The sequence below is a fragment of the Falco naumanni genome, chromosome 11 (assembly GCF_017639655.2).
Source record: "Falco naumanni isolate bFalNau1 chromosome 11, bFalNau1.pat, whole genome shotgun sequence".
Lineage (NCBI taxonomy): Eukaryota > Metazoa > Chordata > Aves > Falconiformes > Falconidae > Falco > Falco naumanni.
The window spans coordinates 13,908,665-13,921,179 of NC_054064.1; the positions used below are offsets into that span (position 1 = coordinate 13,908,665).

The 12,515-nt window shown below is 36.7% G+C and overlaps 1 protein-coding gene across 4 annotated transcripts in view; it reads left to right on the plus strand.

Annotated features, from left to right (window-relative positions):
• Window positions 1-12,515, plus strand: part of CDC14A (cell division cycle 14A) — a 68,134-nt gene that overhangs the window by 4,731 nt on the left and 50,888 nt on the right. For all 4 annotated transcript variants that reach the window (XM_040611049.1, XM_040611046.1, XM_040611050.1 and 1 more), the window contains exon 3: window positions 10,090-10,165. In XM_040611049.1, coding sequence (XP_040466983.1) covers window positions 10,124-10,165 — 42 coding nt within the window. In that variant the 5' untranslated portion in view covers window positions 10,090-10,123. The remainder of the gene's footprint in view (window positions 1-10,089; window positions 10,166-12,515) is intronic.

The following is a 12,515-nucleotide window of genomic DNA, read 5'->3' on the forward strand; positions in this document are numbered from 1 at the left end:
AAAATAGTTGCTCTACACTGTTCTCAGATTGACTGTTTCATGTGTCAGGATATATCTAGCCGCTTGACAAGGGGTTTGCTGCAGCACCAGTGAAACAGCGTGGTCTTATTTTAAATACAGTTTTCTTTCTATGTGAGTTGAAGAACTTCTGAGCATCAACCATTCTTCCCATTTCCAATGACTTCAGTACTGCTTCTGTGATGATGTAAACCTTCTTAGTTTCTAGCTTACTTTCTACGCACGGCTCAGTTTTAGGTTTTCTTCTCTACGTACTTTTTAAAGTCTTCATTATCTTAAGCTGCCTGTCTTCTACTGGAGTTCCCAATGATTTGTTCCCAAAGTTGACTTTTGTAATTGACTCTTTTTGGGTTGGGAGTAGGTTCGGTAATGATCATTAACTAATTTAGATAGGAAAGGGACCTCCGGAGTACCCTAAGGCAAAGCTAACTGAATATTAAAAGCAGAATTCAACTGGAGAAGGTCCTGAACAATTTGTGTTATGCGAGTATGTTCTTAAATTGGAGAAAAATTTGGTCTTGTATACCTTCTAAGACTTCTGTGTTATGCTTGATCTGAGGTATTCTGTTTCTCCTTTTTAATATGCTTCTAGGAAAGGTGAAGGGGTCTTATGTGGGGGTGGGAAGGGTGAGCAGTTCTGTACTGTTAGTTACAGTTGACTGTGCTAACCAAGGGATGTAACTGGAGTATTTTGTTTGAGGGACAGTATCATATTTAAAAAGAAAAGAAGTACTGAGAAAATGGGGGGAGGGAGAAGTAACTTTTGCTAACGTGTAAAGGAAATGCAGCAAGTATATGCTTTAACCCAATTACCTGTTAACCACATACCAGGGTGTAAGTTGATACCAGATACAATTACAAGATAATGGAAGGAAGCAAAGTTTACTTTATCTTCTAGGGCACATCTGAAGACTTTGGACATGTAACTCATGGTGTGTTTTTTAAATTGGTAGTTCCTAATGTATTTGGCCTTTTTTAAAGGTATCATCCTGTATCTGATACTATAATAATACTCTTCTGTTTGTGCTCTCAAATTAAAATACCAGAACATAGTATGAGGTAGAAAATAAGTGACAGTTACCACGTGGTATGAATGAATTTTGTGTAATAACCAAACTCTTTTACTTAACAAGGGTAAACTTTTCCCCGCATACTGTGTTGCAGCACCTATCACTGTCAGTGTATGCAGTATTTGGTAGTAAAACCATGCCTGATTTTTTTTTTTTTCTTCTTTTTCTCCAAGGAAGTTTATATTGTCTCAGGGAAGTAAAAGCAGGTGTCATAAGGTTACCATTTTATTTTATTTTTCAATATCTTACTGAAATTGGAAAGCTAGAAGCAAAATGAGGAATAGAACACAAGTCTTTTGGTTCATGGGAAAGTACTAATTTTATTATAGCTTCCCTTTTCCTTGTGCATATCGGTGAGCTTGACATCAGTCTGTTGTGTTTCACAGTCCGCACAGCACAGTGAGGAGCCTGACATCAGGGATTGTCTGTAAGCAGTTGTGGAGTATAAATTTAATATACCTGATCAGATCTTCTGCTCATTGTCTCAAAAATGCAGCCTTTTTTTCTGAGAAAGTGATTAGAAATACTTGTTACATGACAGCAAAATAAACTTTTGAAAGTGAGTTTTGAGGTGCTATAGCTCAGAACAGTGCTTTGCAGAGTCTTTATTCAAAATGGCCTGCCTATTCTGTTGCTGCTGATCCAAATTTCATGGCCATTTCTGCTTTTTAATCAAATAAATTAAGATTGTTACAAGGAGAAGGATAGGAGATGTCCACTCAGTCACAAAAACCTTAGGACCTGTGAGGTACTTGAGTAATTTTGTTAATATAACTGTTTATTGACTTAGTTTTGTTAATATGCATCATTAGTGGCAAGGCAAAGGTATTTAGCTGTGCGTGGAAGTAAACTGCTTTTCTTTGGGCTGTTTTTCTGTTAACTTTAGTGATAGGTGTGAAGTGTTACGGAAATTAGTTTAGCAGATCTTACTAAGGTGTCTGTTTGCTTTCACTGAAGCTAAGTATGATCTGAAAACTTTGCGAATATGTAGGTTTGGGGTTGTCTGATTAGAGAGAGCAAGTTATTGGATCACATGGTACTTGAAGCCTCATTGCCTCACTTCCCTTCTCTGCCCCCTCCCCACCCTTGAAGAGATGTAAGGAAGTAATAGAGCATGTTAATAGTGTACTGCGTTTATTAAACAAAACAGCTGTAGTGCTAGATCTAATGGTTTGGAAGTTTTGGTCTGATAAATGCTGACTTGCTGTTGCTGCTTGTCATGTGATTTATCACTGAATGGTACACACAGTGTGGTTATGTAATTTTGAGTACTTTAGCCTTCAGTTCTCACTTGAAGTTGTCAGCTGCTCTAATGAATTCATAACACTGTCTTACTTAAACATTCACACTTTTAAAAATAATAAAGGAAGGCTTAAATGCTTTTAAGAACACCTCAGATGCTAGCTGACTAGGAACTCGCTACTAGAATTGTCACTATTTTAGTTAAATGTGCTGCAATTTAACCTTGAACCTATTATACTGGAGAAATGGTATGTAAATTCCTCAGCTGAGGGAATAAGAAACCTGAATGAATTCATCCAATTCTGAATTCACTTTTTTGATCTGTTTCTGTAAGATTTTGTCAGCCTCTTTCTGAAACTGAGGTCCCTCCTGAGAAAGTCTACATTACTGCTTATAAGGGAATACAGTCTTTCAGGGTAATGTAGTGCAGGTAACTATTACTTCAGGAAAATGGAGTTAATGAGAAATAATCCAGCTTGAAGACTGTCATTTGGCAAATAGACAAGCCTTGTCTTGGCAAGACCTCAATGAGTTAGGCACTAGTAAGAAGCTTTTTATTCTCTAAGAATAGTGTCTTTCATGTTTCACCTTTCAGTAAACAGATCTGGATTGAGAATACTACACTTGACTGGTTAACTTGGTTTTCACATATTTTTATCAAAGCAACCTTTTACTGTCCTTTTTATTGCTGAGTAGCTCTCTCAAAATTAAAGTCTAGATAATGAAGAACAGGTATCTCGCTGATAAATGGCAGCTTTTGTAAGTTGTAATGTTGTCAGTCAATCGTTTGTTCTGACTTTGGATCTCCTGTATAAAGAGTTTTTGCAGATCTAGTCTCTGACATATTGTGAGCAGCTGTAAATAATTAGTACGATATTCCCTGTATATCCTATGTTTTACACTAAAAGTTCCTTTCAAGCCATGGTATATTGCCTATTTGACAGCAGTGTTAATGTTACATAATTGTTTGAGTTTAAGCAGCAGTAGAATAAGACTCTCAAGTGCTTAGCTACAACAATATTGAAAGAGTACTGTTTGGACTTTGGCTTGCAGGACTCGTTTCTTTCACTGCATGTGTATACGGGAAGAAGCAGTTTCTCTTTCCTGTGGAAGGAGTAAGGGTTAACTTGTTTATTTTTCTTTTAGATAAATGCTTGTTTTCTGTGGGTATCCAGTAAAGTACTTGCATAGGAAACATGAAGTTCCCCATCATTCTGAAAGGAAAAAGAAAACTTAAACTTAGCCACATTACAACAAAAATAGCTGTCACATCACACAGAATAGGGAGTTCCTTGTCTGCATCAGTACCTTTTGTAGACTTGAACTTGACTACTGGATGATCAAGGTAACTTAGTAAGCTAAAGTCCACAAAAAAAAAAAACAAACAACTTCTCAACTTCTAACTTTTATCAGTGTGAAAATACAGAGCAGAAAAACTTCCTATACTAATACCAGCATTAGCATGTCTAATTCTTATGGATGAGTATTAAGAATAGTACTCCAGCTTGCTTTTGTTTTCCATCTTAAAATGGGAGTTTTTAAGTTCACTAGAAACAAGAAAATCATAAAATTGAAGAAAGGGGAGAGTCAGTTTTTTCTTCAGGCAAAAGTGCTATCACTTAATACCTGTGACATTCTCTCCAGTCCAACAGTTTCATAATTTATACCCATACCTTGTTTTATCATATCTGTCTTCACCTTTTCATATGGAAAAGATAAAGCAATTGCCAAAAGTATTGAGGATTTTTTCTTTGCCATAAAAGAGTATCAGGCAGGATGAAATAGATCTATCTTCTAGGCTCCAGTTTTATGTTGGATGGGAGTGTAGCTTGATAGGAAACCCCTTATGGGAAACTTGGCCTGTGTTACAATGACTTATATTTTTTCCCCATAGAGAGTAGGTTTTTAACATGACCTGAAGATTCTTCTATAGGGAAGCTTTTTATGGGAGAACCTCTTCACTGATACTTTGTTCTTGACATAAATCACATGCGTATATCTGGATTGGCTATTTGATTATAATTTAGTTCTATTAATTCTCGTTGGATTTTGAAGAATTGGGATCTTGAGGAGGATTTGGAACATTCAGAGGGAAATAGTGAGTACCTGGTGTTTTATGTAATTCAGAGCCGCTGCATTATTCCAACCTTCACATGCAAGCAGTGAGGTGATATTTCTGTTGCTGTTTCAACCTTAGTCTATTCAGAAGTGTGCATTTACTAAATAGTATTAAGAGCTAGGGATTGTGTCTCAGTGTACATAAGAAAGCTCCTGGTAATTCATGTGTTACTAGAATTGGTGGGGCTAGAGCAGGGAGGCAGTGCCATTGAGCATCCCACTGTTATTTATGTACTTGAGACGTGGCAAGGAGAAACACGCTCTAGGAAGCAGGAGTTGGAGAAAGAGGATTGAATAGGTAAGATTTCCTGACCAGCAGTTAGGCTGTAATTAATATGTGGACTGATCCTCTTGGCTCTCATCCAGAAATGTTGTTGCTTGTAAGATGTGTTTAGTTTATGATTTGAAACCTTCATCTGTAGCAGCCAGTTCCCCGGTTCTCTGGTTCTCATACTGCTTAGTGGCTACATTCAGAGCGCATGCAGCAAGAGCCTTACGGTGCAGTGACCTGAATGTTCCAGTAACCCAGCCTAGGAAAGGGGGAGAGAAAAGCAAGTAGAGAATACTTTTTTTTTTTAATGCTAATTCAGTCTCATTGCTTAATTTTGATAGTAAGATGGATCTTTGTACAATGCTGAAAAAATAGTGTAGTTTTGCAGTTAGGAAGCTGTATTTCTGCTAGTTCCTGAGCTTCTTGTGGTCAGTCTTTTGGTTTAAGTAATTGCAAGCTTGAGGTGCTGCTGTTTGGGCAGAAAAATGACTTAATATGGTTGCTAGTCTCCAGAGGGCAAGTTTCCTACCTAGAAGAGTAGTTGTACTCCAGTTGTGGGGTACGTACTCCTGAAAATGATTGCAAATGTTAAAATGTGTCTCTGTTTACAAGTTACTTGCATGGCAGCTTACTCAATTACTGGTTTAGTAACATCGTCCCCTGTGAACATTGTTGCATTGTTAGAACTGACTTGGTAGATCTGTCCTATTCTCCTCCCACACACCGTACGGTATTTAGGCTTTGGATCATAGTCAAACTATTGGAAATACCTACAGCCTGGTAAGAATGCATGCATGCCCTCGTGTTCAGTGTAGTAATAACACTGAATTTACACTGGTCTGTCTTGAAGAATCCTGAAATAGCTTTTCAGATAAGAATCTCCTATCCTTTCATTTGTACCTCTGTTGTTGTATCATGAAATTGTAAGTGAATGGCAGTATAAAACTACTGCTCTGTTGCATTCATCTGTGGGGAAAAAGTGTCAGGCTTCTGGGGTAAAATATAAGTAGTGCAATTTATCCTTGAAAGATAACTTGCTATGTTGGCCATCAATAGATTGACTCTGATGTTAATATGGAGGTTATCAATTAATTTTGAAGTCTGCCAGGCTATAGTATTCCTTCATTGACCATCTAGGCTCCATCTAGTCATTCAAGATAAGAAAGCTGTTTATCGTTCTTCTGCTGTACAAGGGTCAATGGTATTCAAATACTTAGTTACAAGTGACTTTAGCATTCAGAAGAGGTGCCCAACGCTTGAGCTGACTGGTGGCACATTCACGTGGCATCCCATGGAACTGCAGTCAGGACAACTTAAGCTGCTGTCCTAAAGAATTGTGGGCTGTTTCTTTTGCTATTGAGTTCCCTGGAAGAATGTACAGTAGCGGCTTGCATGACAATAAACCAATGAGCTTTTCATGGGCTGGCCTTTTTAGGTGGATGACTGTTCCTGTGATACAATACAGCAAATAGTTCAGATGTTATGCTATAATGGATAGGAAGGAGTGGTTCTAGGAGTCTAGTCTAAGGAGAATACAGATATAAGAAACGTATGTCACTGCTTCCAGGTAGCATTATGATAGTATTTTTGAAGTAGAGTATTTAAATATTCATGTAGTACGTTCTGAGGTTTTGCTGCTTCTTAGTTTGAGAAGCATAAGGATAGCAAGTTTCCATGGGATGAGGGGGAAGAATAATTTGAGCTATCATCTAAGTACTTGATTAAAACAAAATATAATTAAATGTAGATTAATACCATACTTGCCTTCTGTTCCTCATATCTGGTTCCCACCTCCATTGTAAATGACTGTCGCTCTTAATTGGCTTAAGCATCAGAGGCATCCTGATTTCTTTTTATGTATAAATGCTTATTAAAAAATCTAGAAACAAAGAAAGTCTTTTACCTGTAAAAGAAATGGAAATAAAATAATACTGGGTAGATTGTTATCAGTGACTATCATATAGGACTTCTATTTTTTAATCATCAATTTTTGACAGATAAAGTTCTTTATTCAGATGATGACTTGGTCTATCTGTTTTTCCCAATTTCCCATCTTACTTACATTTAACTCTGTCAAAATTCTGTTCTGAAGAAGAAAATCCTCTGGGTGAGTCAGGATCAAGCGTCTCCTAATTCAAGTACAAAAATGGCCTGTTATACTAGAAGTAATGAGGGTACATAAGATTAAACCCTCTGTTTAGACACGTCAGGAACTGTATTTTTTTCAAAGGATGTAGATTGAGGAAGGATTTTGTAGATCAGTTTGAGTTGAATACAGAGCTTTGCATTATCTTTCAGAGAGCTCTTTGATTTGGAGGCTTGTAAAGGAGTTGCTTCACTTAGTCCATCAAAAAAGGACATTCAAGTTTGTTCCAGTTTAGAGGTATGAAGTGCAGAAAGCTTAAAATTATACCTTTAACAAATAACCTTTCTCCCTGGCATACCAATGAAGTTCATGGCTGTTTTATAGTGCCTACGTGGTATTATGTAAATAATTTGAGAATTGCCAGTGTTTGATATATGGGTAAAAATGCTGGTGCAACAGTGACCAAAAGTGCCTTTCCTTTATGATTGTGTTTGGATTCTGAGAAATCTCTTGTTTCTTCAGCATAAACAAACAGTGGTAGCACCAGAGTCTTAAACACAGATATTTCTTCTTTGGTGCCCTGTGTTGAGAAGCATAGAATACTTAAGGATAATAAATGATGGAGAAATAGTCAGTCTAAGGTTGTAACATCTGTAGCTTGGTGGCTGAGAGAATCTGAATAGTTTTATTTTGCCAAAATATAATTACTTCAGGGATAGACTCAAATGTATCTTATCCTTATCGCCACCAAAACTGTATTTTGTTGTGGATAAATTGATTTGTAAATTACTTTTCATGTGCTTTTCCTACACTTCTGTATGAGTTTTATCACATTGAAAAGTAGAAGTAGGTATATGACTTCATATTGATTACTTATAGCAAATGAATAGTAATAAAAGCTTACTATCCTAAAGTGTGGCTGTAGTACTTCAGTGCTTTAGATGAACTATAGGTTGAGTTAAATCTTTGAGCTGAGCAAAGTAGCTTTGCTCACACAGGTTTAAAAGAAGTATTCTGTATTTTAGTAACTATCATATTCCATGCTTTTTCACAATACTTTTAAAAGTATATTTCACAAAATAATCTTAAAATCATAAATTGTACTCTTCCATCATGTATTTAAATTAAAGAATACTCTAAAGTTAATGGAACAAGATAGGGTTGGGGTTCTGATTTAGAGAAGGTGTTAGTGCAGCAGAATGGGAAGATAGTGTTAGTAAGCCTTGTATTTAGCTTTTCTAAGAAGCTACATTCACTCTAGTGTTATTAGAGCTCCAGTTTTATTTTACATAACTCATACTTGTCCTTCTTAGAACAATTTTCTTCATTTAATCTCTGTTAAAAACTGTACAGAGGGTTTTGTTTTTAAAAAACCTGTAATTGATGACTATATCTGGTAGACTTTTCTAAGAACAAATGAGGAATTCTGAAGTTAAACCATGCTTTACTGCCACTGCAATTTCCCCTTGACTGTGTTAACTTTATTGCAACCTACAAATGAAGTCCTAATACTTGGGCAGCTTAGTCTTTGACCCAGCTAATGAGCTTCTGCAACTGAGTATTATGTCATAATATTCTGTACCGAAGGGTGGAACTGAATCTTAACAAACACTTTGTTACTTGATATTGTAAAATAGATGATACTGAAACAGCATTGGTATGGCAGGCAAGCTACTCATCCTAGACAGTGATCAGAGTAATAGAACTGTCTTTTTTTGCACTAGGCTTAGCCTTTTGTTTGAGAGAATGTGGGAACATGTTAATAAAGGTATAAGCTCCAAAAAGATAGGGTGCTCCTACTTTGTTGTTATGACCACTTAGAATAGCAGAATGGCTGAAGCTGGAAGGCACCTCTGGAGGTAGTCTAGTCAACTCCCAGGCTCAAAGCAAGGTCAACAAGAGCCTTGTAGAACTGGGTTGTGACTTCACAGGCTGAGCAACTTTTTCCCAGTGTTTGTCTGCCCTTGCCGTAAAGGTTTTCTTCTTACGTTTAACTAGAATGTAATAAATTTTCCTGGGAAATAAACCGTAGGGAAGAAAGCTTGAAAGATACTACCACCTATTCTATCATCTGATTTCAGTAAGCTTTTGTTCCTTCAAAACCCAGAAGTACTAGAATGTAATTACATCTTTCTTTTGTCATTCCCCAAATAACATGTTCAGATGCTGGTGGCCTGTTTTGTCAATAGGCAAGAAGTGTCCTGTCTCTTTTGATAAAAGACTTAAAGCAGAGCAGGTTAAAACAGTTTAAGTTATAGTCCTTTCTCACTGTTATTTATAATGTGTGCATCAACAAATTTTCATAGTCTTTCAAGATAAAGACTTCTATACATAAAAAGAAAAAGCACTGGAGGAAGCTTGCAACTTAAATTCTGAGCAATTTCACACAATGGGTGGGGAAGGAGAAAGTGCTAGAAGGTGTCATTTATGTTGCTTTCATAAAGGCTGCTATTATTTGTAAAGATACCTATATGAAGGATTACCCAGGAAAAGCACTATGTATCCCAAGCAGGAACTTATTTTATTGCCCAATAATTTTCCTATACAGACTACTGCTACTAGCTCTTATCCTAAGGACAGTGATTGCTGCTTCAAAGGTAACGTGAACGTTTAAGAAGACTAGGAGAGAAACAAGAACAGTCAGAAGATAGGAAATAAATAATGAATTGAAAGAACAGCCTAGCAACAGGAGTATTGGGAGGGACAATGACAAACGGACGTAACTGTGTATAAAGTGAATATGTAATATGTAATCACTGGAATCATGGAGGATTGGATAAAAAGAAATAAGCTTAAATTTCAGACAGATCAACACTGGACATTATTAAATAGAATTTCTTATGGGTAGTAAAATTTATTTAGCATATTCTTCGTAGTGTCTGATATATTCTCATCTTAAGCGGTTGTAGAATCTTCCTCTAGGATGGCATCAGTGTGGCTTAAAGGGGAGTAGATCATATCTTGAAGTTCTTAACTCTGTGGTTTGACCAAAACCAGACTGGATATGGTGGAATGAAGAAAAAATTCTGTAGTTAATGTGTGTATATAGTGGAAAAGTAGTTATTGGAGCATTTCAAACTGAAGCTACAATTACTTTCAAGTTAACTGTTACTATCATCCTCTGAAGTGAATTCATAAAGGGCTTATTTATTGCATGATATATATTGGCTACTTGGTATCTCCCAACAATTACTGATTTGTAGCATGAACTATCAACAGCATGCATGTTGGAAGTTGCTTAGCTCTTGTATAAATATTTTCGTTTGTTGTTCTTTTTCTCCTAGTTTCTATGGAGATTTTGGACCTCTAAATTTGGCAATGTTATACAGATACTGCTGTAAACTAAATAAGAAATTAAAGGTAAGCTTTATTTAAAAAGTGTTCCTATATTTTTTTGGTTTGACATTCAACTAAAATGTATTATCCAGTTTGAAAGTGGTTATTAGGTGCTCATTATCTAGATGGTTAGTACTAAGCTTCAAGGTTATTCTTTGATCTGAATCTTTTCCTTTTGAAGAAAGGAAAAAATGAATATGCTCTTACTGTTGCTTAGCAGGTGAGGCACTGAATGATGTGTTCATTTCTTTTAATAACCTTACAGTTGCAGGAAAACAGTAACAAAACCTACTGTGGATGTTTCATGGGTTTGCAGATAACGAAGTGAGTATGTTAGTATGAATAACTGAAAAAACAGATATTGAAAAAAACAACCAAACAAAAAAAATCCTATGCACATGAACAAGAACATGGGTCCTGAAACCACACTACTTAAACTAAATCATACTCAGTGGAACAGGTGAAGTTTCTAAATCAGTTTAATAAAATGCTGCTTCTAAGAAGTGTTATGGAAATATTTTTACACATATAAAAATGGGTCCTTTTTCTGTCTTACTTGTAGAACTCTTACTCCCCATCATTTAATTCATAGAAGCTTTCTTATTTTCTTGCTTCCATTTAATGATCGTTGAATCAAGGCAATTTTGAGGTGCCTTACACTAGAGAGAAAATTTTGGTATCTTCTCAGGATATCAAAGTAGCTTTTTGTTCTGACTGAAGTGTTGATCCTTTATAAAGTTGGCTAGAATTGTAAATGCAGCAGTTAATTCTGAAGATCATCATGAAGATCACCCTGTCTGAATTTTGTTCTAACAACTGTCCTCTTGTAAAACCACAAGCCTCATGTGGGTTGACACTGGCCAGAAACAAAACGCCTGGCAGCTGCTTGCTCGCTCCTACCCCAGCCCTGGTGTGGGACAGAGGAGAGAATCAGAAGAGCAAAACAAAAAAAAAACCTTGTGGGTTGAGACAAAGACAGTTTAAGTGGAGGAATAAGAAATGGGGAGAGATGGGGGGCAACAAAACAAGTGATGCAAAAGCAGTCACTTACCACCTCCCACCAGTAGATCAATGCCCAGGAAGTTTCTGAGCGATTGCTAATTTGGAGAGACTGCTCCTCAGTTTTATTGCTGAGCATGATGTTATACGGTACGGAATATCCCTCTGGTCAGTTTGGGTCAGCTCTGCTGGCTATGTGCCCTCCCAGCATCTTGCCCACCGCAGCTGCTTGCTGTGGGGCAGAGTGAGAAGCAGAAGGCCCCGGTGCTTGCTGTTGGTTAGTAGCTGAAACACCGGTGTGTTATCAACACTGTTTTAGTCACAAACCTAAAACACAGCGTCATGCAGGTTGCTACAGAGGAGACCAAACTCCATCCCAGCCAGACACTGTACACTCAGCATATAGCTGTAGAGTAACTTAACCTGGTCCTCAAATGCCTGTGAGAATGATGTGTACGTATAGAAAATTTATCATCTGCAAGAAATGAAACATCTTTTAATTCCAGCGTACTAATTAACTTCACTCGTATGCAAACAGCAAGGAGATCCTGCATTAAATATTTCGGAGCTAAAATTTTTGTAATATAAAATATTAGACCTGTTACTGACAGAGGGGGAAAATGGGATAACAGATGTGATAACACTGTCCACTGTTAAGAGGATTCCTGTATCAAAAATGACATGGTTTAGGACTGTTTGCATCAATGAAACCATTATGCAAGTTGATTCATGCTGTTACTTTCAGGGGCATGTCGACTTAGTCTTTAAGAGGAGGTTCTGCAAACTGAGGCGTTTGTAGAGTTGCTTTAATCTTTTTGCAAAAAAAAAAAGTGCTTCCAGTGAAAATTTAAATTGCTTCATGATACATAAAGTTATAAATAATAAACTCTATTTCTGATTCTGAATGTTTATGTTCATATTGGGAAAACATTGAATTTGCTATTTCTGTGTTAACACTAAATAGAGCTTATAAGTAAGTTATCACTATTTTCCAGTGCTATTGCCCCATTCAAACACATGACCAATGATGCTCACTCACTAGAAGTCTATTTCTTTTTTAACCTTAATTCCATAGGTTGTGACCTTCTATTTGAGTCATTAAAGACTGTGGAATGTTTGCTCTGTGAAGCGGTTTCTCCAGAGAAGAACCAATAATAAACCTGCTATTTTAACTTTCATTGTGCCTATGAGAACTAAAGAGATTAGTTCTGTTTTTTTCCAGATTCAAATAGATACTGTGATCAGTTTGAGACCTGAATATAGTCTCATGTATTGCTGTTGAAGTGCACCTTCATGCTTTTATAGCTGAACTAGAATGCCTTCAAACTGGACCCTAGGTACCAAGAGTTTCACGCAGAAAATAAGATGACAACTA